A 24,357-nucleotide genomic window follows, 5' to 3' on the forward strand; every position below is an offset into this window, starting at 1 on the left:
TTGCCAAACAATAGAAACAGTGGCAAGAGATGAACACCTAAATTAAGAGTCATCCACATAATGTAAGAGTGAAAAACAAAATGAGATGCCACCAGTGTACTGATTTGGAAAGAGCTTTGAGCTTTATTATTAAAGGTCAAGGGTATGGCAGAGTGCAAAATGTAGCCTTTATATGCAATATCAGTGTCAATTTGTCTTTGCTTGTGTATATATTAAAAAAACCTTTGAAAGGAGATAAGAATATTGATAGCAGTGTGTTTTCTGTGTGGGAGGGTATGGGTGTATGGAATAGTGTGGCTGGGCAGTGGATGGGAGATGGAAGGAGCTGGCCAAGGCTTTTTATGCAAACTTTCTAAGAGATTTTAAAATAATTGAATGTATTACTTAAAGAAAGGTTAGGGGTCAGTGCAGGAGCATAGCAGACTAATTTTCACCCAAAATGGGTGCTGGTTCCTGTCCCAGCTGCTCCACTTCTGATCCAGCTCCTTGTTAATGGCCCAGAAAAGCAGCAGAGTCCTTGGACCCCTTCATCCATATGGGGAACCTGGAAGAAGTTCCTGGTTTTCAGCTTTAGACTAGCCCAGCTCTGGTCCTTGTTACCTTATGGGGAGTGAATCAGCAGATGGAAGATATCTCTCTCTCTCTCCTTATCCCTCTCTCTTTCTGTAACCCTGATTTTCATGTAAAATCAATCAATCTTCTTTAATAAAGGCTGAAATCAAATATTTTTAAATGTTTGAAGATTTTTTTTAAAATAAGACAAAGTCTTAAGAGGAGAGGAAATTTAAGCTTCAGTCACCTAAAATGGCATTTTCCAAATAGTGATTTGTGAATGTATAATGGGAAATATATGTTTACAGCAATAATCGAATCTGTTTTCATTCCTACTTGCTCATAGCCGGTGGATACACGGTTTTGGACAGTTGCTTTCCTGCAATGACAGAACTCTCTGGGACTCTGAGGGGTGGGCACATGGGCAGACTGGCAGAGCAGGTGTCCCAGCTGTGATTTGATTGCCCTGGCATCTTCCTGCTGCAAAAAGCTCTCCCTGAGCTTGTGGGTTTGGCCACCATACAGTTGAACTTGTTTTTGTTTTTAGCCATGTGTTTCATTAATACCCCAACAGATCTAGCAATCAAAACAAAATCTGGTGTCAGACACAACTGGGTAATGTGGAACATGAAAATTAGAATCCTGCAAATGTGCCTCAGGACGATTGCTCCAGGTTGGAAAACTGTGACTAATTAACTTCTACAGAAAATTAAGCTGCTCCACATCTGAATCCAATGTTCAAGAGAAACTGGTACAGCCAGTATGTATGTGGATTTTCTTAGTATTCAAAATAAAAGATGAGGTTTTAAAACAAGTTGATTTTTGCTATGTAAAATGTACCATACTACAGGTCAGTAACATCAAGATGATCTGAAAACTCTTGAAGTCATGTAACTAACCCATTAGAAGAACTGCAGAAAACAGAAACCTGACCTTTTCAGGTGTATTCATGGGAACAATACAGTAAAAAGTAAATAATGAATAAAATATCTTGCTGAATACAAGCTCTATTTTGTAATGTTTGGCTTATCATGCACATAAAAGCAAAAATAATAACTAACATTAGATAATATGTGCTATGTAGCAGGCACCATGTTAAATACTTTTCATATACTAATGTGCTTGATGTTTGACAATCCCATTACACATAGGTACTAGTAGTCTCCCTAGCCTACAGAGGAGGAAACTGAGGTGTAGGTAAGTTAAGTAGCTCAGGACTACACAGAAAGTAATGGAGTCAGATCTCTAGCCCTGACTGGCTTCAGGGTCCATGCTCTTAACCGGAAGTTATTTACCACTTACTACCTCTTATTAGAAAACTCTTCTAGGTGCTGGGAATACAGTGGTCACCCAAAGAAACAAAACTTTTGCCCTTGTGGAATTTATACTTTAGATAATAAGCAAATGGACTGTGTATTAGAAAATAAAAATACTAGGAAGAAAAATAAAGCAAGGTAAGGGTCGTATGTCAGTAGGGTGATCAGGGAGGGACTTCCCGTAGCCGTTTGGTAGAGATCTAAGTCACATTCTTGCATGAGCCGTGGGGATATCTGTGGGGAGAGCATTCCAGGGAGAGGGAATGAGCAAGTGCCAAAGCTGGGAGCCTGGACTGTTTTTGAACAGAGCAGTGCCACAAGAAAGCCTTGTGGGTTGGAGAAAAGTGAGGGAGGGAGAGGGTAGCTGAAAAAAACATCTGGAATATACCTGGGGGTGACATTGTATTGGGCCCCACAGAGCAGTGAGAAGATTTGAATATCATTATTTTTTATTATATATTTTTATTTATTTGAAACACAGATTAAAGAGAGAAGCTTTCATTTGGTGATTCACTCCAAGTTACCACAATGGCCCAGGCAGGCTGAAGCCAGGACCCCAGAACTCCATCCGGGTCTTCCACATGTGTACAGGGGCCCAAGACACTGTACCATCTTCTGCTGCATACCCAGGTACATTAACAGGAAGGAGGATTGGAAGTGGAGCACCTGGGACTAGAACCAGTGCTCACATGGGATGCCATTGTTGCAAGCTGGCAGCATAACTCTCTGCACCATAAAACTGGTGCTTGGATTTTATTCAGAGTGAGATGGGAGGGTAACAGAAGGTCCTGAATTTATCCATGACATGATCTGCCAGTTGCTTTCACTGTAAGAAACAGAAGATGAATTCATGGCTACTAAAATAATTCATGTGATGGCAGACAAAAAGTGTACAATGAATCCAGGAAATTTGGCTGGACTGAGAATCAGAGCTGTAATGAGGATGAGGGTGACAAGGAAAAGATACTTCAACAGGTTTGTGATGTGAGAATGACTCAGCAAAACAGGAACAATAGATCCGCACTTCTGCTGTCTTGGTTATTTTTTCCTGCCTTTTATTTTATTTTTAATTTTATGATATAATTTCATAGGCTCTTGGGTTTCCCTTACCCCCTCCCTAACTGATTTCTCCCATATTATTACAATGGTATAGTCCTTTATAAGCAATCATAGGTCCATCATTCTGCTGTTTAAGTGTGTCCTGACATTGCTGGTACAGACAATGGCAGACAGCCCAGCACCCTATTGTCACGATATATATCCAACAGTCTCATTGGGAGTCCATCTTTGATTTGGAAGCAGAGATGCCTACTGCACTGTATCTTCACATTTGGATATGACAGTCTTTATTACACAGTTACTATACATCCCCTTAAATGAAAAGCCACGAAACAAAATCAACAACAAGTATAAAGTTAAAAAATAATGTACAATACCATGGAGAGGTTACAGTAGGTAAGATACATAGAAGGAGCCTGGAACCCCATTTTCCTGTGGGCCACTGGGAGGGCTTGTGGAAAGTAGGAGGCAAAGTTAGGAGGGAATGTTGCAGCTCCGGGAAGTAAAAGGGAGCCAGTCTCAAGGCAGGTGGTTAGCCCTGTACTCTTCGGAGCAATTCTATGAAACATCCAAAGAAAAACTTAGTGAGGAAGCCTGCCACAGGGCTCCCAGCTGAGTTCACCCCATGGATGACAGGACATGACAGGCCGGACTCTGGGAAGCCAAGCCCCTTTTGGTTCCTGAGCAACCGAGGGGTTAGGTGTGCTTCTGGACTCTACTGTAATAAATGCTTGTCACCATCCACCCACCCCTTTTAGTCTTCAACATGGAACAGCTAACTTTAAACTCATCCAGCTGTTTCTGTTCTTCCCACCCGAACCAACAACTGAGTTGCAGGCCACTGTCTGAGAATCTTCGGAGTTGGAAAGGCCAGCCCTCGGCTTCGGCTCACACTTTCCCTTCTCTGGTGGGTGGCAGGGGTGAGTCCCTTAGGGCTGAGGGAGAAGCAGGCGCAGCTCCTTCCCCCGCGCCTGCGGGTCCCTGGAGGTTCGAGAAGGGGAACACTTCCCGTCCCACGAGCCTTGCCGAGCAGCATGGAAGGCGAGGATGGGGCATCGAGGAAGATGGCGCCCACCTAATGACGAACTTATTCAGCCAGGTAAGGTAGCAGGAACCGGGACGCCGTGTCTCCCCTTCAACTGAACGCTTTTTGTGGAAACTGGGAGCCAAATAGCGGTGTGACACACAGTGAGTGACACGCGCCGTGTCCTCTACAGTACTCCCCGTCCCTCCCATCACGGCCGACCCGGCGAGCACCAACACCCAGGGCACATGCACGTGGCACATCATGGCGGCCACGCACGTCGCCCCCTGAGAAAACGGGCCTGTGCTAGGGCGCACGCGCGCAGGGCATCTATCCCACAGCCGCTTCTCTAGCCCGTGTTTCCCCAACCAGAGCAAAGGGCAACGGGCAAGGCGAGGGAGAATGGGAGGGGCCCTGCTCGTCGAGGCGGTCTCCCATTGGTTCCTCTGACTCCACCCTCGGTCTCGATTGGTTGGTGGCAGGGAGCACGGGCCGAGCACGCTCCCTGGAGCCACGCCGGCGTTCGGTCGGCGACAGCTACTCAGCCAATGGGAGCGCCGAGGGGGCGGGGCCAAGCGGCGCTGGGCCTGCCCCGGAGGGGGCGAGTTGGTAAACAGATCCGGAGCGCGTGCTGGGCGCCAGCAGTAAGGCCAGCGCGCTCGGAGGCCGCGCGAAGGTGACCGCGGATCCCTGCTGCCTGCAGCCGGGTAAGGCTGCCTGCTACCCGCTCGCCAGCCCCATGTTCGGCACTGTCTACCGCTCCCAGATTTGGTCTCAACCACCCGCGCGGGCCCTGGACGCATTCTCCTTAAGTGACAGTGCGGCTTCCCTGGGCGAGTTTCACGTGCTCTGGAGCTGGGGGTGGGCGCGCCACGGGTGCAGAGTGGCAGCCCTGCAGCTGTGTGCCACGACCCTGCGCCCTCCTCAGCCTGCCGAGCCTGTGTTGTGGAGGGGACAAGGGCCGTGTGTGGAGCCTGGCGAGCCTGGAACGCCCAAGGTTGCCCCGGTGCTGCCCACCCACTGGTTGTGCCTTTCGGTAGCCAGGGCAGCGTTCCTGCCTCGCTTTCTGGTGGACGTGTTTCTTTTCTTTTCCAAACCCTTGCCCTCTGTGTTTTGGGAGGGCCTTTCGCTGTTGGGGGCTGGAAGTTTGTGCCAGAACTTTGGCTTTCAGCAGCTGTTGGGATTCACAGGTGGGCGGGCACGGGGGTAGAGGTGTGAACCCCGGGAAAGGGGACCGCTGTTGATTCCTTCTGTAGTTTGCTTTTCTTTGTTCCTCTTTCTTCTCCAGCACTTTGGGTCTTATGAGTAGGTAGGGCTTAATTCTATAAGCATTACCTACCTTTTCCCTGGCTTATTCTCTGTGCCTTTTAGGGACGGGGATTGCTACCGGGGCAGGCCAGGGTGCTGGGACCCTCTATTTGGATAAAAGATGCCAGCCATCTGAAGGGTGAGACCCCGTGTGTGCAGCTGCCCTGCCCAGGATGAGCCTGCAACCTCCCCCCCACCCCCGCCAAACACTGTCCATGTTCACTTGGCCTTGAGTCTGCAAGGCAGGGCTGAGCACCTGGGCATGCTGGGCACACCTCCTTGCTGGAGGGCTTGATGGTTTCTCAGTGCCCAGCTGCCCACCGAGGCCTGGCTCCTGAGAAGAGACCAGGGCTCCCAGGCGAGATAGAAATATCTCTGCATATTGCCACATGTGCTCTAGAGGGCAAAATCACCTTTGGTTGGTAACCACATAGTTAAGACTCCAAAACGGTCATTTCATGCTGCCAGAGCCCTCCTGGGATCGACCTGTGGGTATCTGAGTGTTGTGGCATTGTGCCTGTTCATGTCAGCCAGTGCTAGAAGCCACAGCAACTGAGCTTTAAAGGAAAACTCACCTGTGCACCTTGTGGGCAAAGGTGAAACCCTCAGGGGCATTTCCTGTGGCCTGGGGTGGGAGCTCAGGAGAAGTGGAGGACTACATGATTTTGAGGAGTGAATAAGAACACGAAGCCCCATGGGCCGGTTTGTGAAGTGGTCTGTGCGATGACAGAAAGGTCAAGTGCGCTGTCTCTAGGGGTATTTCTGAGGTGAAGTGTTACCCTTGCCTTGTGTTCAGGGATCTCCGTCTGTGTGGTGGGATGTGGGAAGAGGCTTGTGGCTCCGTTTCAGACGTGTGTATATATACATGTACGGTTGTCACGGCGGAAGATGGACGTGTATGTAACAGTTCTGGGATTGACTGAAGCCTTAGTATTAAAGGTAGCAGTCCATCTCTTGTTTGTGTGTAAAGAGAAAGGTACTTCTGAATCTCGATTTTGCCTTCTGTGTAACCCAGAGTTTATGCCCTGAACTTCTAAATCCTAAACTGATGTTTGTGCAGGAAAATCAAGTGATGATTGTTATCCAGGCAAGGAAAAAAAAAAAGAAATAATCAAATTCTTGCTACAAATCTTTTATTGTTACTTGAATCTGGAAGGGGATAAGGGGTCTTCAGCATTTCCCATAATACTCCTTTGTCAACTTTAGGGGTCACTTCGGAAAGCCTTTGTTGCCTCTCAGAAAGTAACCAGCAGGAAGTCATTTCTTTCTCCAAGACAATTTTAGAGAAATTTGTCATTTGGAAAGTTGAAAACTTGGAAGGAACATTATCCATCACGATCTGTGGACACTGAGTCATTTTCTTTGTTGGTTGAAATAAGAGCTGTGTGCAAAATTAGCCAGGAATATTTAGATGGAGCATCGTCTTGATGTGACAGTGGCATCTGCAGATAGTTCTGGCATGCCTGTGAAACAACAGCCAGGAACTTGGAGAGCCACAGAGGAGAGCTGGTGGAAGCCCTGGAGTTCAAGGGCCCTGCTCCTTGTGGAGTCTCATGGGGACTGCAGCGAGGCATTGACTCACGAAGGGGAGTTTATGAGAAGTGAGGGTGGCCCCAGTCCCAGGCGGTCATATATATAGGGAAGTTAAACTCAAGGTATAGGGCTCAGTGCAGTGGCCTAGAGGTTAGAGTCCTCACGTTGAACTTACCAGGATGCCATATGGGCACCGGTTCTTATCCCAGCAGCCCTGCTTTCCACCCAGCTCTCTGCTTGTAGTCTGGGAAAGCAGTTGAGCATGGCCCAAAGCCTTGGGACCCTGCACCTCCGGGTGGGAGACCCAGAAGAAACTCCTGGCTCCTGGCTTGGGACTGGCTCAACTCTGGCCGTTATGGCCACTTGGGGAATGAATCAATGTACAGAAGATCTTCGTCTGTATCTCTCCTTCTCTCTGTATCTGACTTTCCAATAGAAACATATCTTTAAAAAAAACTTCAAGGTATAACTCTAAGTGGCGATACATGCAGGAGGAATTTCTAGACTCTCTGAGCAGATAGAGGATTGGGATTTCTGCTGGGGGAGGAGCTGGGTGATGATGTCGCTGAAAATAGAGTGCACCAGAGGAGGAAGAGCTGGGCTGGAGGAACATGTTAGCTTTAGACACGATAGGGTTGATGTGCCAGCAAGACCATTGTTCCCATCAATTAAAAAAATTTTCAGGGCCCAGCATAGTGGACTAGTGGCTGAAGTCCTCGCCTTGAATGTGCCAGGGTTCCATATGGTTGCTGGTTCTGATCCCAGCGGTTCTGCATCCCATCCAGCTCCCTGCCTGTGGCCTGGGAAAGCAGTCGAGGATGGCCCAAATCCTTGGGACCCTGTACCCGCATCGGAGACCTGGAGGAAGTTCTTGGCTTCTGGCTTTGGATCGGTGCAGCTCTGGCCATTGCAGCTATTTGGGGAGTGAATCATCGGATGGAAGATCTTCCTCTCTGTCTCTCCTCCTCTCTGTGTATCTGACTTTGCAATAAAAATAAATCTTTAAACATTTTTAAAGATTTATTTATTTTTATTGAAAAGATAGAGCAGATACACAGAGAGGAGGAGACAGAGAGGAAGATCTTCTGTTCACTGGTTCACTCCCCAGGTGGCCACAATGGCCAAAAACTGAGCTGATCCAAAACCAGGAGTCAGGAGTCTCTTCTGGGTCTCGCACACAGGTGCAGGGTCCCAAGGCTTTGGGCCATTCTTGACTGCTTTCCCAGGCCACAAGCAGGGAGCTGGACGGGAAGTGGAGCAGCTGGGTCGTGAGCCCACACCTGTATGGGATCCTGGTGCTTGCAAGGTGAGGACTTTAGGCACTGAACCATCTCGTCAGGCCCACTTAAAATTTTTCTCTATGTTTATTAAGTTCCCTGTTTTGGGAGTGTATTGAGTATAGCTTGAAAAATGCATGGATACATAGCCACGGCCATGACAGGGGTACAGAACAATTCCAACTTCCTCCACAATTCCTCAGAGCATTTTATCATTGCCTGTGGGGCTGTGATGGGGACGTGTGCATATACATGTATATATATGTATGTGTGTGTGTATGTGTATGTATCAGTTTGTTCCAGAAACTGGTTGAGTGGTTGAGAGATCTCGGGGAGCAAGGGAGCTGTGGGGAGCCTGGCAAAACCCAGCAGACAGAACAGATAGTGAGGAGACAGGGTGGGTGAGGAGGAAGAGGAGGCCAGAGAGGAGGGAGCAGAGGGCTTCAGGGAAATCTGTGGAGCAGCAGGAAAGGCTGTGGAGGGTGGGGGGAAAGGAGGGAAGGAACCCAGGGGTTTGAGCCTTTGGATGTCAGGAAGGGTGAACAAAGGGATCAGGAGAGACAGCAGCTGCGCCCTATCCTGGGGAGAGGCTGGCCGTACTGAGGGGCAGAGGAGGAGTGGAGCCAGGTGGAGGTTTCTTAGTGTCTTTTTTTTTAAAAATTTATTATTATTGTTTTTTTCTTGGAAAGGCGGATACACAGGGAGGAGAGACAGAGAGGAAGATCTTCCGTCCGATGATTCACTCCCCAAGTGAGCGCAATGGCCGATACTATGCCGATCCGAAGCCAGGAACCTCTTCCGGGTCTCCCACGTGGGTGCAGGGTCCCAAAGCCTTGGGCGGTCCTCGACTGCTTTCCCAGGCCACAGGCAGGGAGCTGGAAGGGAAGCAGGGCTGCCGGGATAGAACCGGCGCCTATGTGGGATCCCGGGCATGCAAGGCAAGGACCTTAACCACTGCGCCAACACACCGGGTCCAGGTTTCTTAGTGTTTTGCACAGGGATGCCGAGAGTGGGCTTGGGCTACATGCAGGAAGGTTTTTATGAAAGGAAAGATGGAAGGTAAAAGGAAAAATGGATCAGGGGCAAGGTCCTGTCAGAGGAAGGAGGTGGCCCTGGTCAGCATGGGATGACATGGGACTGGGAGAGCCTTGGGAAAGCTCTGAGATGGGGAGCCTAGAATGTGAGGGTGCTCACATGTGATTGTCTCTGGCTGTAGAGAGAGGGAGGCCCTCTGTGTTCCTGTGAGACAGGCTGAGGCAGAGGAGGTGGGGTGCTTGAAGAGCCCGTCAGGCTGCTGCTCTGTCTCAGGTGCCATCCATCGCGTGGCTGTTCCTGCAGGAGTGTGTGTGTGTGTGCATGTGGAAGGGAAGCAGGCGGCAGTTTCCCGCTGGTGTCCATGGGGCGTACCCTGCCCACTCCTGTCACCCCTGCATTGTCCATGGGCTTCCCCACAGGTGGGTTTCCTGACTGAGCAGACCTAAGATTTCCATGTCTCTGCCTCTGTGAAGGCAGCGGGGGTCTGCCCTTCACACTTGCTGTTCGGGGTGCAAGGACGGGGGCAGTACCTACAGTCTTTTGAGTGTTTGAGTCCCCCCAGACCATGTGAAATCCAAGTTCTCCCGACAGCCCTGTGGCGCATCCTCCCTGTCAACCTTCTGTGTTCCAGGGATAAATGGCTCAATTCTGAATCTCTGGGATTTCTGGGAACTAGAACTCCAGGCTAGTCTCTCTCTCTCTCTCTCTCTCTCTCTGGCACACAAGGGAATGAGGAAACCTAGCATGTTGCAGAGACCTGTTTGCTCAAGGTCACTTGGCCTGCTGACCCAGCTGGGCCTGGAACCCTGGCCTCACTGTGAATCTTCTCCATTAGCTCTCAAGGTGGTGTCCGGGAACTAGCTGGCTTGTCCGTGGGTCTGGCTGACTGGTCCTGGGGGCTGTCATGACATGCCATGTACAGACATGAAAAGAGTTGGTGAGCCAATGTCCACAGCCTGGTGTGAAGCTCAGTGTTTGTTCTCTGCCTGGCACATTTACTGTCTGGCACTGGTACTGGCTCAGGGGAGGGTGAAAGTAACACCAGATTGCCTGGTCAACTGCAGGTGGTTACTGTTTGACAGAGGCCTGTGCAAACAGCTCTGATCTCTCTGCAGTTGAACAAGTTTGTGGCCAACATGTGGCTGAGAAAAGACCTGGGTGCCTTACTGTGTCTCCTGTTCAGACCTGGGTGTAGCTTACTGCTAATGGGCTAGGGCAGATTGCCCACTGAGGAACAACTGGTTGTACCAGGCTGAAGCTGGGAGCACCATCACTTGCTGCCTCCCTGGGTGCACATTAGTGGGAAGCTGGGGTCGAAGCAAAGCTGAGACTCAAAGCTTGGCGTTTAAGCAGGGTGTGTAGGTGTACCAAGCTTCATCTTGACCACTGCCCCAATCCCTGCCCATATGCTCAGGCTTCTTACAGCCAAGCAGTGGGGTGAAACAGGGAAATAGAGATGATAGGATCCATGTGCTCTCCCTGAGTGTCTTTGTGTTCTGTTGTACCACTAGCAAGTATAAAAGGCCAACTTGGAAACTCACTGAGCATTCATCCTGTAAGCATGCATTTGTAAACAGAGGGTGCTGCTTGGTGGCCTCTGTGTCCCTGCATGCTTGGGGATTCAGGATAGTTGGGGACGTTCCCTGGTGGTCCACATTTCACCTGGGGCTTAGAGGGATGGAGGCCAGCACATACTTAAGGTGCTTTGAGGAGGCTGCCAGCACTTGGGACCGTTGCTGCCTGAAGGGGGCCTTCCAACATAGTGTGAAGTAAAATACAGGGGTCCCCAAGAGAAGTTGAGGCTGTCCTTGCCCCAGCCCTGCCCGCCTCCCTGATTCCCAGGTGATACTGTGCTCGGTGCACAGCAGTAGGGATGTAAATGAAAGGGTTGTCCACACTGATCTCACTCATGCTTTCAGTCTTCCCCGAGAGGGAGCTTCGTTGCAGGGCTTCTGTAGTCATAATGATCAGCATTGTGACAGCTAATAGTTCTCGAGCACCTCTGTATGCCTCAAATGCTGGTGTCTGGATAATGTATTGCACTTCTCTTTAGGAAAAGAGGAAAAAAACGGAAGTGCAAAGATAAGCTTGCTGGGCCCGGCGCGATAGCATAGTGGTTAAAGTCCTCGCCTTGCACGCGCCAGGATCCCATATCGTCACCAGTTCTAATCCCGGTGGCCCTGCTTCCCATCCAGCTCCCTGTTTGTGGCCTGGGACAGCAGTTGAGGACGGCCCAAATCCTTGGGACCCTGTAGCCATGTGGGAGATCCGGAAGAGCTTCTGGCTTCAGATTGGCTTAGCTCCAGCCGTTATACTCACTTGGGGAGTGAACCATTGGACGGAAGATCTTCCTCTCTGTCTCTCCTCCTCTCTGTATATCCACCTTTCCAATTAAAAAAAAAAAAAAAGATAAGCTTGCTAGCTTATCACTAGCAAGTCAGTTCAGGGATAGAAATCAAATCCAGGTGTTCTAACGCCACATAATCTTAACCACTTTGTACATATCAGTTCCTGAATCACGTATTTAAATCTGATTTAAATATTTATTTCTTTACTTGAAAAAGTTACAGAGATAGAAGGAAAGTCACTGAAAAAGAGAGAGTGTGAGCGTGAGAGCACTTCCATCTGCTGGTTCATTGCCTAGGTCTCCCATGTGGATGGTCTCTAGGTCTCCCATGTGGATGGTCTCTAGGTCTCCCATGTGGGTGGTCTCTAGGTCTCCCATGTGGGTGGCAGGGCCCCAAAGACTTGGGGTGTCTTCTGTTTTTCTCAGGCCATTAGTAGAAAGCTGGGTTAGAAGTGGAGCAGCTAGGACATGAACCATTGCTGGCATCACAGGCAGCCGCTTTACCCACTGTGTCACAACACTGGTCCTTTTAAATGTCTAAGTGGGAAATGTTAGTAAGTTTGGGGTCTTGACGTGAAATAGCTATCATCCTCTGGGCTTGGCTTGGCGGGCGTTTAGTAGCCTCACCTGCCATCAGTTTCCTGTATTCACTGTTAGGGGAGGAGCCGCCCAGGACCCTCCTTTGGTTTCTGTGCCTGGAGCCCCAAGCTCATTTAAGTTCACTCCCAGCACTGGGTCCCTCTATGCACCATTGACAGAAGCTGAAACTTGGCCTTCTGCTGCTTGTATAACTACCCCACTGCCCACCCACCAGGCCCCAAACCAGAGCCTACCACTGGACAATACACCCCGGGAATCTTAAAAACAGCTGAATCCAAGGCCTGGTGCAATGCCCGGGTGGCTAAATCCTCACCTTGCATCTGCAGAGATCCCATACGAATGCTGGTTTGCATCCCAGCTGCTCTATTTCCTGTCCAGCTCCCTGCTTCTAGCCTGGGGAAGCAGTAGAGGATGACTCAAAGCCTTGGGACCTGCTCTCATGTCGGAGACCCAGAAGATGCTTCTGGCTCCTGGCTTTGGATCAGCTCATCTCTGGCCATTGTGATCTCTTGAAGAGTGAACCAGTGGATGGAAGATTGTTCTGTCCATCTCTCCTCTTTGTAAATCTGATCTGCCTTTTCAATAATAATATATCTGGTTTTAAAGAAATCTTAAAATAAAAACCAGCTGAGTTTCCCAAGGGATGCAGAGCGGGGAATTGTAGTATGGGACATTAGCTGCACATATCTACTTGTTTTCTTCCTTAAAAAAAAGTCACTTGAAAGGCACAGCAACCAACACACACACACACACACACACACACACGTATCCTGTCGAGGGGTTTGCTCCCCAGATGCCTGTAACGGTCAGGGCTGGAGCAGGCTGCAGCCAGGGTCAGAAACTCCATCAAATCTCCCATGTGAGTAACAGGGACCTAAGTATGTGGGCTGTTGCCTGCTGCCTCCCAGAATGCACATTAGCAGGCAGCTGGATCAGAAGCAGAGTGGGACTTCCAGGCACTCTGACAAGGGAAATGAGTATCCCAAGTCTTGGCTTAATTTTCATTTTCAGTTTTTAGCCTGTACATAGGTTGGCTCCTGAGCCATGCTGGATTCAGGTCTTAACCTTACTCCTACAAATGGTGTGACTTCGGGCAGATTTTAAACTTCCATGTGGCTTAGCTCCTTCACCTATAGAATGAGCCTGGTGCTTCCTTTGAAACGCTGGTCATAGCGGCAGACACACTATCCTGTGGGCTTATGAGGGGACCACTCCCATCCCACCAGGGCTCTGAGTGGGGCTTAGGGTGGGACCGACAGTGTGCCACGCTGCAATACTCCATTGCCCATGTTCCTGCTATACCCAGTGCTTGCCTGTAAAAGGGCTGTTAAGGATACCAAGAAAGTACAGGATTGAAGGAATGGTAAGATGGGTTTTTATCTGCTCAAGCCCAAGCCATGGGTAGATGATGGAGTGAGGGAATGCTGTAGAAGCAGTTAAGGCTGTGGGCCTCCTGAAGCAGCAGGACAGAGAGATGTGGAGGAAGTTGGCATCTCATGTTCCCAAACCAGCGCCTAGCTGCTACCCCAGGCCTGACTACTCTCTGCATCCTGCGTGATGTAGTAAAAGGTGTTCATCACCCCAGCCCTTCCTTTGTCTGTGTCTGCCTTTGTGGCTCTGGGTGGTGGGCAGCCTGTGTCTGATGGGGTGAGCCTGTCTCTAGTTCAGGAGCAATGTTGTAATGGGGTTCCTCACCCCAAAGCCACGCTTATTGGTCTGCTCAGATTCAATTCTGATGGAACAAAGTTTAAAAGACCAGATAATAAATATTTTGGCATTTATAGGCCATATGTCTCTCTTGTAACTACCTAACTCTGTTGTGGTAGTCAAGAAGAAAAAGAAAAGCAGTTATAAGCATATATGTAAATGGTGGTGTTGTAGACAGTACACAATTAAATGAGCATGGCCATGTTTGAGTAGTTTTATTTGCACAAGCAGCAGGGCGAGATTTTAGCCCCAGAGAGCAGTTTTCTGATCTGTGCCCTGGAAAAACACCTTTATATCACAGGTCTTAACTTAACTTCTGGTTCTGAAAATGTCATCAGTGTACCAAATCACACAGCTGTAAACGAGGACCCTGGCTTTTTGTGGGTGATAATTCCTGCCTTTGAATGCAGGGGTTGATATTGTACCAGGTGGTTTTCTCACCCCTCTTCTGAGGAGGGCGATTGAGCCCCTTTCCCCAAAGTAAGATGCCCATGCTCCGTCTGGCTGGCAGCCTGGGAGGGCAGTTGTCTTCTGATGAGGGACAGTGCTAATTACCACGGGCCGGGGAGGCTTTATTTATAGCATCTGATCCAACACCTCTACATTCCAGCCTGGTCAGACACCAAGGGGGTATGGAGAAGCATTTTAAGAATTATGTATCTAGATGCAAGACTTCTCTCTCTCCCTTTAACTCTGCATTTCCAATAGACACATCTCTTTCTTTTAAAAAGGTGCATTTATTTAAAAGGCAGAGTTATGGAGAGTGAAGGAGAGACAGAGATCTTCCATCTTCCATCTTCCAAGGACTGCAGTAACTAAGGCTGAGCCAGGCAGAAGCCAGGAACTTTTCTTTTTAGTCTCCCACACGGGTACAGGGGCCAGATGCTTGGGCCATCTGCTGCTGTTGGCACTACAGGTAACAGTTTAATCTACTTCACCCCAGTACCAGCTCCAACAAATATTTAAAAATAAAGAAAATTATATATCCTGGAGCAGGCTTTTGGCCTGGTGGTTAAGACCACCCATGTTCCATATTGCAGTACCTGGGTTTGAGTCATAGCAGTGGTCCCCAATTCTAGCTTCTTATACTGCAGGCTCTTAAAGGCAGTAGGTAATGGCTCAAGTGGTTGGGTCCTTGTGGCCCACACTGGATGCCTGGGTTGAATTTCCTGCCTCCCCAAATCCTAGCTGTTGTGGACATTTGGGGAATGGGCCAGTAGATAATTATCTCTGCTTTTCAAAAAAAGGAAAGAGGAAAGAAAGAAAGACAGAAATAAACCAGTCACACATGTGTGTGCATAGTTAAAAATAAATTCCAAGGGCCTGGCACAATGGCTCAGTGGCTAAAATCCTTTCCTTGGATGTACCAGGATCCCATATGGGTGCCGGTTCTAGTCCCAACAGCTCCACTTCCCATCCAGCTCCCTGCTTGTGGCCTGGGAAAGCAGTTGAGGAATGCCCAAAGCCTTGGGATGCTATACCCATGTGGGAGACCTGGAGGAAGCTCCAGGCTCCTGGTTTCAGATTGGCTCAGCTCCAGGCATTGTGGCCACTTGGGGAGCGAACTAGAGGACAAAGATCTTCCTCTCTGTCTCTCCTTCTCTCTGTAAATCTGCCTTTCCAAGAAAAATAAATCTTTCTTTAAAAAAAAAAGTTTCAAAAGGTGGCAGGTTACTTCTGTTTATCTTATAGGGAGCCTTAGAGACCATGAAGGGCGGAAGCGTGTGAAGAGTGTCCATCCCCTGGCCGCCGGGGGATCTGCCCATCATCCAGTCCCCTGATGTTTTGCACTTGCACACTCTTCCTGCAGGTCCCCTTCCCTCCTTGCTTCCTTCCCCCCATGAAAGGAAGGGTGCTGCTGCTTTGTGGCCCTGTGTTTCCTTCATAAGGAAAAGAGCTAATATAGCTTCTTTTCCTGAATATGAACACCTCGCCTAGTGTCATTTCAAGTGTCTGCCCTGGCTGTGTTCTGCCCCAGCCTGACTCCCTGTAATGATCTCTGCTCTTGCAGCTGCGTTGCAGCCGAAGGCCAATTATAAGGAAACGCTGTTGGGCAGGCTGTGGCAGGACAGCATGGAGAGGCAGGAAAAGGGGATTTTCTGGCTGGGGATACACATGGAGCCTGACTCTTCAACCTGGTCATTCTCCCCTTGGGAGGGCTTGACTCACCAGGCCCGGGTAGGACAGGCCACAAGGGATGCACTGAGGCAAATTTTCCCCTTTGTTTCTTCCTCTGGGTTCTTCTTGTGTCCAGTTACCTTTGGAAATTGGTGGGATGTCAGGCCCTTTTGGATCTGCTGACTGAGCCTCTGAGAGAGGATCTTCATAACACATGCCTGCCTGGAGCGTTTAAGTGATGCTTGCTGGTATGTGACTGTAAGGGCTTTGCCCGAAGGCAGATCCACCAAAACCTATGGTTGAGAAGTTTTATCTTTTCCCCAACACTTACATTCTTTGAAGGAAGCTGTCAGCTGCTGCTACTTCCCTTTCCCCCAGACAAATAAGGATAAGTTCAGGGATGTAAAGGAACTTTGCAGCATCACGGGTTGGAAACTGACAGATGGTTCTCGGCCCTGCCGGGATTCCTCCAAGGTCACCCAGCAGCCTTCGTTGAAGTGTGCCTGACACAGTGAGTCTTGGGAACCCTTAGCAGCAGCTCTGTGGGTTGTTGTCTTTAAGCTCCTTCACTCTGTCCTGCAGATTGAACTCCTTGAAGGAATAATGAAGAAAGGAGTAGCAGGTGGGAACTCTCAACTTCAGAGCAAAGCTAGCCTTTTAGGAAAGGGTAACAGGTGCAGACTTTAGGAAAGGATCTCTGTTGCAACTGCCTGCCTAACCTTAGCTGTGGCCACCCTGTTCCCTCTCTGTCGTCATCCAGGACTGAAGTTCTCAAAGTAACACCCCAGGACTTGCAGCATCCACTGTAATTGGGAACATGCTAGAAAGATAAATTCCCAGGGCCCAGCTCAGCCCCACAGAATAAGCAACCTGTGACTGACAGGCCATCCAGGTGATCTGGATGCACATGGAGGCTCAGCACCTCTCCTGGGACCTGACCCTCGGAGTCCTTTGATGCTCGTAGACGTGAAACGGCAAGCAGGTGTGAGCCAGGCTCCACGGAGGCAGGTTTTGTGGATCTTGGAGAACCCAGCTGTGTTTGTTTCATTTAATGAGGAGTTCCTGTCCGCCATCCCTGTTGCAAAAGCTTCCGTACTTCACACTGGAGAGACAAAAAGTGGAAGAAAGATGTTGTCCTTGTCCTCTGCTCACAGCGCCGTGGGGAGAGATGCAGCTACCCAGGATGACTTACAGGGGAACCCTGGCATGGTTGGGAGAACAGAGCGCACGGGAGTGAGCTTCATAGGAGAGGCTGGAGGGGTGGAGGGTGCACAGGCCTGTGGGGACACAGGCAATGGAGGGCACATGGTAGGTGTGAGGTCAAGGATGCAGGGGAGCTGGGTCACAGAGGTTCTTTGGGTCTCTTTGGAATCTGAGAAACCCCAAAGCCTGGAGCGGTGTCTTGGATTTTCTTTAAGTGCTGGCTCTGGCAGCAGCAAGGGGAACACATCAGGGAGCATGGGTGGACCAGGGCGGCAGTGGGTCCTCTGATGTCTCCCAGTGGATTCCGCCAGGATGGGGGCTGGCAGCTTTCCTTGGGAGGGTGTACTCTGGAAGGATGGGGTAGTAGTGGTGAGGCCAGTTTGGGACAGGATGAACTTGAGGTGGTCGTGGGGCCAGGTGAGTAGGCTTCTCAGTGCAGAGCTTTGTCTGGTTCACCCCCACCCTCTGCCTCTGCCCCCAAGAGAAGGGCTTTCTGGGCTGCTTGTTGTAGCTTCCTGTGTCCAAGGCCTCAGTAGCAGCTGTGGCAGGGAGGGGTCCCAAGGAGCGGGGCCCTGGGTCCTAGAGATGCTGAGGTCTGTGGTGTTTGGGTTGGAGCTGGGTGATGCTGTCACACTCTGCTCTTACAAAGGGAGTTTGAGAACTGCTAAGTGAATTCCTACGTGGCTGTCCCTGGGGCAGATGGCGATTCCTGGTAAGTGCTTGCTGGGAAGGGTGTTGGGGAACGGATGGGGACCTCGGAGCCCTCAGAACCAAACTCCTCCCCTTCCTATGGGGGTGTGCCTTCATTTGCTTCGTGCCTGCCTCTTTTCTGTAGACAGGTTTTGCTGTACCTAGTCAGGAGGGGTCCCTTGGAGGTTGTGTTTTAGTTCTGGGGACATTTAAAGCTCCTTTCTTCCCCAGGTCACTTCCCAGTAATGGGAGGGTCAGAAGCACACCTGAGGTGGGCACTTTGTAAGCCCTGGGCATGAGCAGAGGGCACGGATACCAGGAAGATGTCCTCACCACTTGCTCACTCTACATCCGGGGGACAGCCTTCATCCATCCTTGTGGTGGGAGGCTGCATTTGTTCGCAGACCTCTCTCTAGGTGTATTTTTGTTTATTGGTAGCTGCATAGCTCAGCAAGATCAGAAAAGGGGCCTGGTTGGCCACCTGGAGCCGTCTCTCACTCATGTCAGTGGCTGATAGTGACAGAGCTGGGGACTTGGATCCAAGGTACTTCTGCCTCTGGCTTGCATATGTCAGCATCAGTGGGCTTCTGGCCATCTGCCAGGTGACAGTGCCCATGTGATGAGTGGCAGGGAGTACCCTGGCCTGGCAGGTTCATTCAGGGACCAGCCCAGGGTCCTAGGCGGAGATGGTAGCGAGTAGAGCATGGGATGACTTTTTTTTTTTAATCTGGGGTGGTACTTAGCTGGTGGGCACTCCTGACTGCTCCCAATTGTACATGGCTTGCCTGTCTTCCACCACGCTGCTTTGGTAGTTTGTGGCCACTGGGCACATGAGGCTTTCCTGTCCTGGGGAGAGCAGGCCGCCATCACAGTTACCCCCAGAGTCCTCTCTGCTACTCAATGGCAAGGTCTGCAAAACCGTGTAAAGAGCAGAAGGATGCGGGCTGGGAGCCGATGCTCTCAGTGAGGCTGGAATATCAGCAGATGAAACCATGGTACTAGTAGGGATTGTTGAGGACATTTGTTTATAAGGCACAGGGGCAGTGAGAGATCTTCCATCTGCTGCTTCGCTCCCCAAATGCCCAAAATACCCAGGGCTGGGTCAGGGCAAAGGCAGAAGCAGAGCATTCAGTCCTGGTCTCTGTGCCATGTGGTAGGTGGAGAACCAGCTGAACCAGCTGTGTGAACCCCGGCTGTGCTTGGGCAGGAAGCCGCAATTGGAAGCAGAGCTGAGCTCCAGCCGAGGCACCAGGGGTGGGATGTAGGAGTCCCGGACACAGCATTTTCACTGTACCAGTAACCACCCCAAGACTTTTAACTTGTGTATTAAATGTGTTTTGGAGACTTTCTTGTTTAACATTTATTTGTATTTGAAAGGCAGATTAGAGAGAGAGGTCTTCCATCTGCTCCTTCACTCCCCAAATGGCCGCAATCACCGGAGCTGAACTGATCTGAAACCAGGAGCTTCTTCGGGGTCTCCCGCTTGGTTATAGGGTCCCAGGCACCTTGGTAGGGAGCTGGATTAGAAATGCAACAGCTGAGACTTGAACCAATACCACCCCCCCCCCCCCCCCCCCCCAGCGTGCTGGCACCTTAGGCAAGGTATTACCTTGCTATGCCATGGAGCTAGGCCTCTGTTTATTTTTAAATACTGATGAAACACCTAGTGTTGCCGAGTGCCTAATTGTCAGTTCATTCCTGGAGGGGTTTTGTGGCAAGATTTATTCAAGGCAGTTGAGCTAGAAGTCACTTTGGTATTACAGTGAGTTAAAAGTGGGGTTTTGGGGACCCATGGTTTTGAAGATCAGAAGATAAGAAAAGTTCTGGGAGGGAGTCTCCTGCTGTAGCTGGCTCTCTGTTTCTTCTCTGTTCTTTTGGGGACAGGTAACTCCTTTGCAGAATGTACGTGGTTTTGCTTAGGGTGCAGATGACTTGCTTAGTACTAGGAGGGGAGCCTGGAGCACAGCCCCTGCACAGTGGGTAAGTAGGACTCATCTAGTGGGGGTGAGTCTAGGCTGTAGCTTTGAAATAAGCTTCACTGTGTTAATCTGCTCAACAAGAGCTTTATCAGCAGGCTGGCTTTATTGACTTGTTGCTATGCATGGACAGATCATCATCTTCCTTTTTTTTGTTTTAATTTTTATTGCAAAATTAGATATACACAGAGGAGGAGAGACAGAAATATCCTCTGTCTGCTGGTTCACTTCCCAAGTGACCGCAATGGCCAGTGCTGTGCCGATCCGAAGCCAGGAGCCCAGAACTTCTTCCAGGTCTCCCACACGGGTGCAGGGTCCCAAGGCTTTGGGCCATCATCTACTGCCTTCTGAGGCCACAAGCAGGGAGCTGGATGGGAAGCAGGGCTGCCGGGATTAGAACCGGCGCCCATATGGGATCCCAGCTTATGTTCAAGGTGAGGATGTTAGCCGCTAGGCTACTGCGTCAGACCCCAGACCATCTTCTTGGAGGAAAGACCTCTTGGCCGATCCCCAGGCTGTACCTACCGCCTGGGGTGAGACTTGGCAGCAGTTGGGAGTTCATCAGACATACAGACGCAAGCTTTTGGGCAGAGAGTGGCTTGGCCACCTCTTACTGTGTGCCACTTCCTTTTAAATGACATTCCCCCCATATTTTGAGAGTACGTGTTGTATGTGTCAGCATAGCCGGGGAAATACAATTAGGGCATTATTGAGAGTGACCATTACCACTCAGAGTTGCCAAATCCAGGAGTTTAAGTGGGGAGTCTATTTTATTGGCATTTTCCCCTCTTTAAACAGTTGGCTTTCAGGTCGAATAGCCAGAGCTGGGCCCGGCCAAAGCCAGAAGGAGGGAACTCAGCCCGGGACTCTCATATGCATGGCAGACACGGGTCCTTGGGTCGCCACCTGCTGCTTCTGGGGCGGCTCTACATCAGCAGCAGTTTGGAGTAAGGACCAGAGCCAGGATTTGAACCCAGACACAACATGGGAGGTAGGCAACTCAAGCAATGTCCTACCTGCTGTCCCCAACATCTGTACCTGAAATGGGGTCTGTACGCCCAGGGCCTGACGCTTTGGTCTAGTGGCTGAAGTCCTTGCCTTGTACACACCAGGATCCCATATGGGATCCTTGCATCCTGGCTGCTCTGCTTCCCATCCAGCTCCCTGCTTGTGGCCTGGGAAAGCAGTCAAGGATGGCCCAAAGCCTTGGGACTCTGTACCCATGTGGGAGACCTAAAGGAAGCTCCTGTCTTTGGATCAGCTAAGCTTCAACCGTTGGCCATTTGGGTGTGAACCAGTGGATGGAAGACCTTTCTCTCTCTCTGTAAATCTGACTTTCCAATAAATATAAATAAATCTTAAAAAAAAAATTTGCACTCCCATTGGTACCAGGGTCAACTTAAGCTGGCTAAAACAAAACTAAAAAACACACTTAGCAAATTTTCCTTTAGTGAACTTTAGCATGTGATCATAATAATTTGGATGGAAAATTCAGGTTAAATTAGTTTTTAGCCTGAATTGGATAGGTTTTGAGAGAACATTTGGAGGAAGATTTGGTGCCACACAGTGGATGAGATGGGACTTACAGCAGAACTTGTTTCTGGGGCAGTGGGTCTGCTGTGGTCTCTTGGTCCCTGGCCTCCCTAAGCCTCACATTCTCTGTGGATGGGGTTGCAGCCACATGCGAGGGTCCTTCAGGATGGGTGTACTCAGGGTCTGTTTCCACTGTTGCTTAGATGTCTCTCAAAACTCCGTTACTCTGCAGCCCAGGGCCTTGGTGGCTCTTCTCCCCAGACTTGAGAGCATGGTGAATGAAGTGCAGTGTTGGGACAGGTTCAAGTTGGTGCTGGTCATGTGTGAGCTCTGTCTTAGTCCTGGGCAGCAGATCTACAGGCCTTGCCCACCCTTGTTCTTGCAGAGCAGTCGAGGATGTGAAATGGCACTAGTCAGGATGGGCTGGACAGCGCCCCTGCCCGTCTCCTGTCCCTTCCAAAGAATGATCATTGTCTGCAAGTCTCTGGCCTTGATCGTGAGGTTGAGGGCTCATTTGTGCCTGCTGCAGCTAAAAAGGCCTCTCAGTCACTAGGCCAGGAGTTTATGGGGACAACATGATGTGGGGCCTGGGCAGGCTTTCCAGAGTGCATGACCCCTACTGGGTAGTGAACCCCCAGCCCCCAGCTTGAGTATTCTCTTTTGTAACGGGGGTCAGTAAGGACAATGTCACTAGGTCATTCACAAAGATTCACAAAGACAGCAGCTCAGTCCTGTCCCTTGGGGTGGGGAAGCAGGGGATCCCAGTGTTCCAGGCCCCCATGCATGAATGAATGGATCTGTCACTCCAGTTCTCACTTTAAATAAAAGTAGCTTTCACCCCGCCCAGGAGGAGAGCCTGTGCTCCCAGGAATCTGAAAGTCTGAAGTCCGTGGATTCTGGTCCAGGACCCTTTACTGGCACTCTTACGCGACCTCCCCAATCTGTTCTGCTCATTGGTGTGACAAAATGATCAGATCCCTGCTACTGGACATGCCAGCATCCAGAGTGTGGCCAGACCCCACTCAGGCTGCTTGTATTTGCTCATCTCGGTGCCCAAACTGTACACAACGCCCTGCCCTCTGGTGTTTAGCCAGTGTTTCTGGGGCTTAGAGCAGACCCTGCCCTCTCTGTTGGCCCAGCTGCCCCAGCCCTTGCCCGGGTTCTCCTGGGTTGTCTCTCTGGAGCTGCTGACCCTTAACCTTCATGTGTTCTTCATCAGCCTCCAGAATGTTCACAGGCCCCATCTTAGCCTTTGGTGCCTGGCCCCTGCTAGTGGTTAATGACAATTGGGGCAGTTTTTGACCTCTCTGCCCCTGACCTACATCAGGAAGCATGCTTGATGCTGCAATCAGGCAAACAGAAAAAAAGGCAGTATGAGGCATGTGGTTAGCTGAGGAGGGCAGGGTTCAGGAGGTCGCCCCACCTTGACACTCCCTGGTACAGCCTCCTCAGCATTGCCGCTGCTGGGGGGGGGGAGGGATGTGTGTGTGTGTATGTATGTGCGTGCGTGTGCTGCCTGTGACCTCTCAGATTGAAGGCACCGTGTGTGTGTGTGTGTGTGTGTGTGTGTGTGTGTGCGCGCGCTGCCTGTGGCCTCTCAGATTGAAGGCACCGTGTGTGTGTGTGTGTGTGTGTGTGTGTGTGTGTGTGCTGCCTGTGGCCTCTCAGATTGAAGGCACCGTGTGTGTGTGTGTGTGTATGTATGTGCGTGCGTGTGCTGCCTGTGGCCTCTCAGATTGAAGGCACCGTGTGTGTGTGTGTGTGTGTGTGTGTGTGTGTGCTGCCTGTGGCCTCTCAGATTGAAGGCACCGTGTGTGTGTGTGTGTGTGTGTGTGTATGTATGTGCGTGCGTGTGCTGCCTGTGGCCTCTCAGATTGAAGGCACCGTGTGTGTGTGTGTGTGTGTGCTGCCTGTGGCCTCTCAGATTGAAGGCACCATGGGGTGAGAGCCAGAATGGAAGCACATGGCACTGGGAACAGTAGGCTGGCAGGACAGGCTCTGGTTGTCCTGCACTCTGAGCAGCTGCCAAGGGCTTCACAGGGCAGAGCAAAGGCAGCCAGGAAGGGACAGGCAGCTGCAGTCACTGAGGCTCGAGCCCCCGGCACCTGCAGGAAACTGTTTGGCAGTAAGGTGGTCCTGGCCACTGCTGGGTTTTGGTCCATAGGAAAGACCAGGAGGCTAGAGCCCGCTCCCTGAGGCCTCCGCCCCGCGGTATGCTGTGTTCTCTTGGTCCCTGGCCTCCCTAAACCTCACATGCCGTGTGGTGTCATGAGGCCTGCTTGTAAGGATGTAGGAAAGTGATAAGTGGTGTCCAATCCCCCTCAGTTGCTGAGTACCCTGGGAGCTGTCTGGAGTCTGCCTCGAGCCTGGGCCCTTTTCTTTCCTCTGGGCCTGGAGCAGGAGGAGAGCTGCATGGAAGCGGTGGACAGCTCGAGTTGGGTGTGGAGCTGCTCTGTGCAAGTGCGGAGTCCCTGCTTGACTCAGCCCCTTCTCTTCCAGCCTGGAGGATGGCTGCCATGTTGGGAGATGCCATCATGCTGGCCAAGGGCCTTGCCAAGCTGACCTGGGTGACCTTGGAAACCCACCTCCAGCACTTGGGCCTCGGCGGGGAGCTCATCTTGGCAGCCAGGGCCCTGCAGTCCACGACCGCGGATCAAATTGGCATGGTCTTGGGGATGGCACAGGTAAGGGGGGACCCATTGTGACAGTGGGAGGGGGGCTGGTGAGCATAGCTGCACTTGGAGACCATAGGGAGACAGGCATTGGAGGCAGGACAGACACCTGGCTGCCTGGGCAGAGGGGAGAGCTCAGCAGCTGATGTGCCCTCCATCCTTCCTGAGGGGTCAGGCTCCCTGTGCGCTGCCCTGGCTGCTGTCACCTGGAAGGAGGCCCCAGTCACACACCTGCTGTTCCTGTTTATGGAGGCTGGACAGTCCCAAAATAAGGCGCCAGGAAGTGCTATCTGCCGAGGATGCATTTCCTGACTCACGGATGCTGTCTTCTCTCTGTGTCCTAACATGGCAGTGAGGACAGGGGAGGTGTCTGGGGCTTCTTCCAGAAAGACAGGAGTCCTGAGTGT

At 50.7% G+C, this 24,357-nt stretch overlaps 1 protein-coding gene across 1 annotated transcript in view; it reads left to right on the forward strand.

Moving 5' to 3' along the window:
* Positions 1 to 4,579: 4,579 nt before the first annotated feature.
* The window catches only part of COQ8A (coenzyme Q8A), a 40,004-nt gene continuing 20,226 nt past the window's right edge, over positions 4,580 to 24,357 (forward strand). Inside the window, exons 1-2 of the mRNA XM_040967968.1 lie at positions 4,580 to 4,658; positions 23,778 to 23,962. Of these exons, the coding sequence (XP_040823902.1) occupies positions 23,786 to 23,962 (177 nt within the window). The 5' untranslated portion in view covers positions 4,580 to 4,658; positions 23,778 to 23,785. The remainder of the gene's footprint in view (positions 4,659 to 23,777; positions 23,963 to 24,357) is intronic.

Source organism: Ochotona curzoniae, unplaced genomic scaffold, assembly GCF_017591425.1.
Source record: "Ochotona curzoniae isolate NIBS_2020 unplaced genomic scaffold, NIBS_Ocur_1.0 scaffold_4683, whole genome shotgun sequence".
NCBI lineage: Eukaryota > Metazoa > Chordata > Mammalia > Lagomorpha > Ochotonidae > Ochotona > Ochotona curzoniae.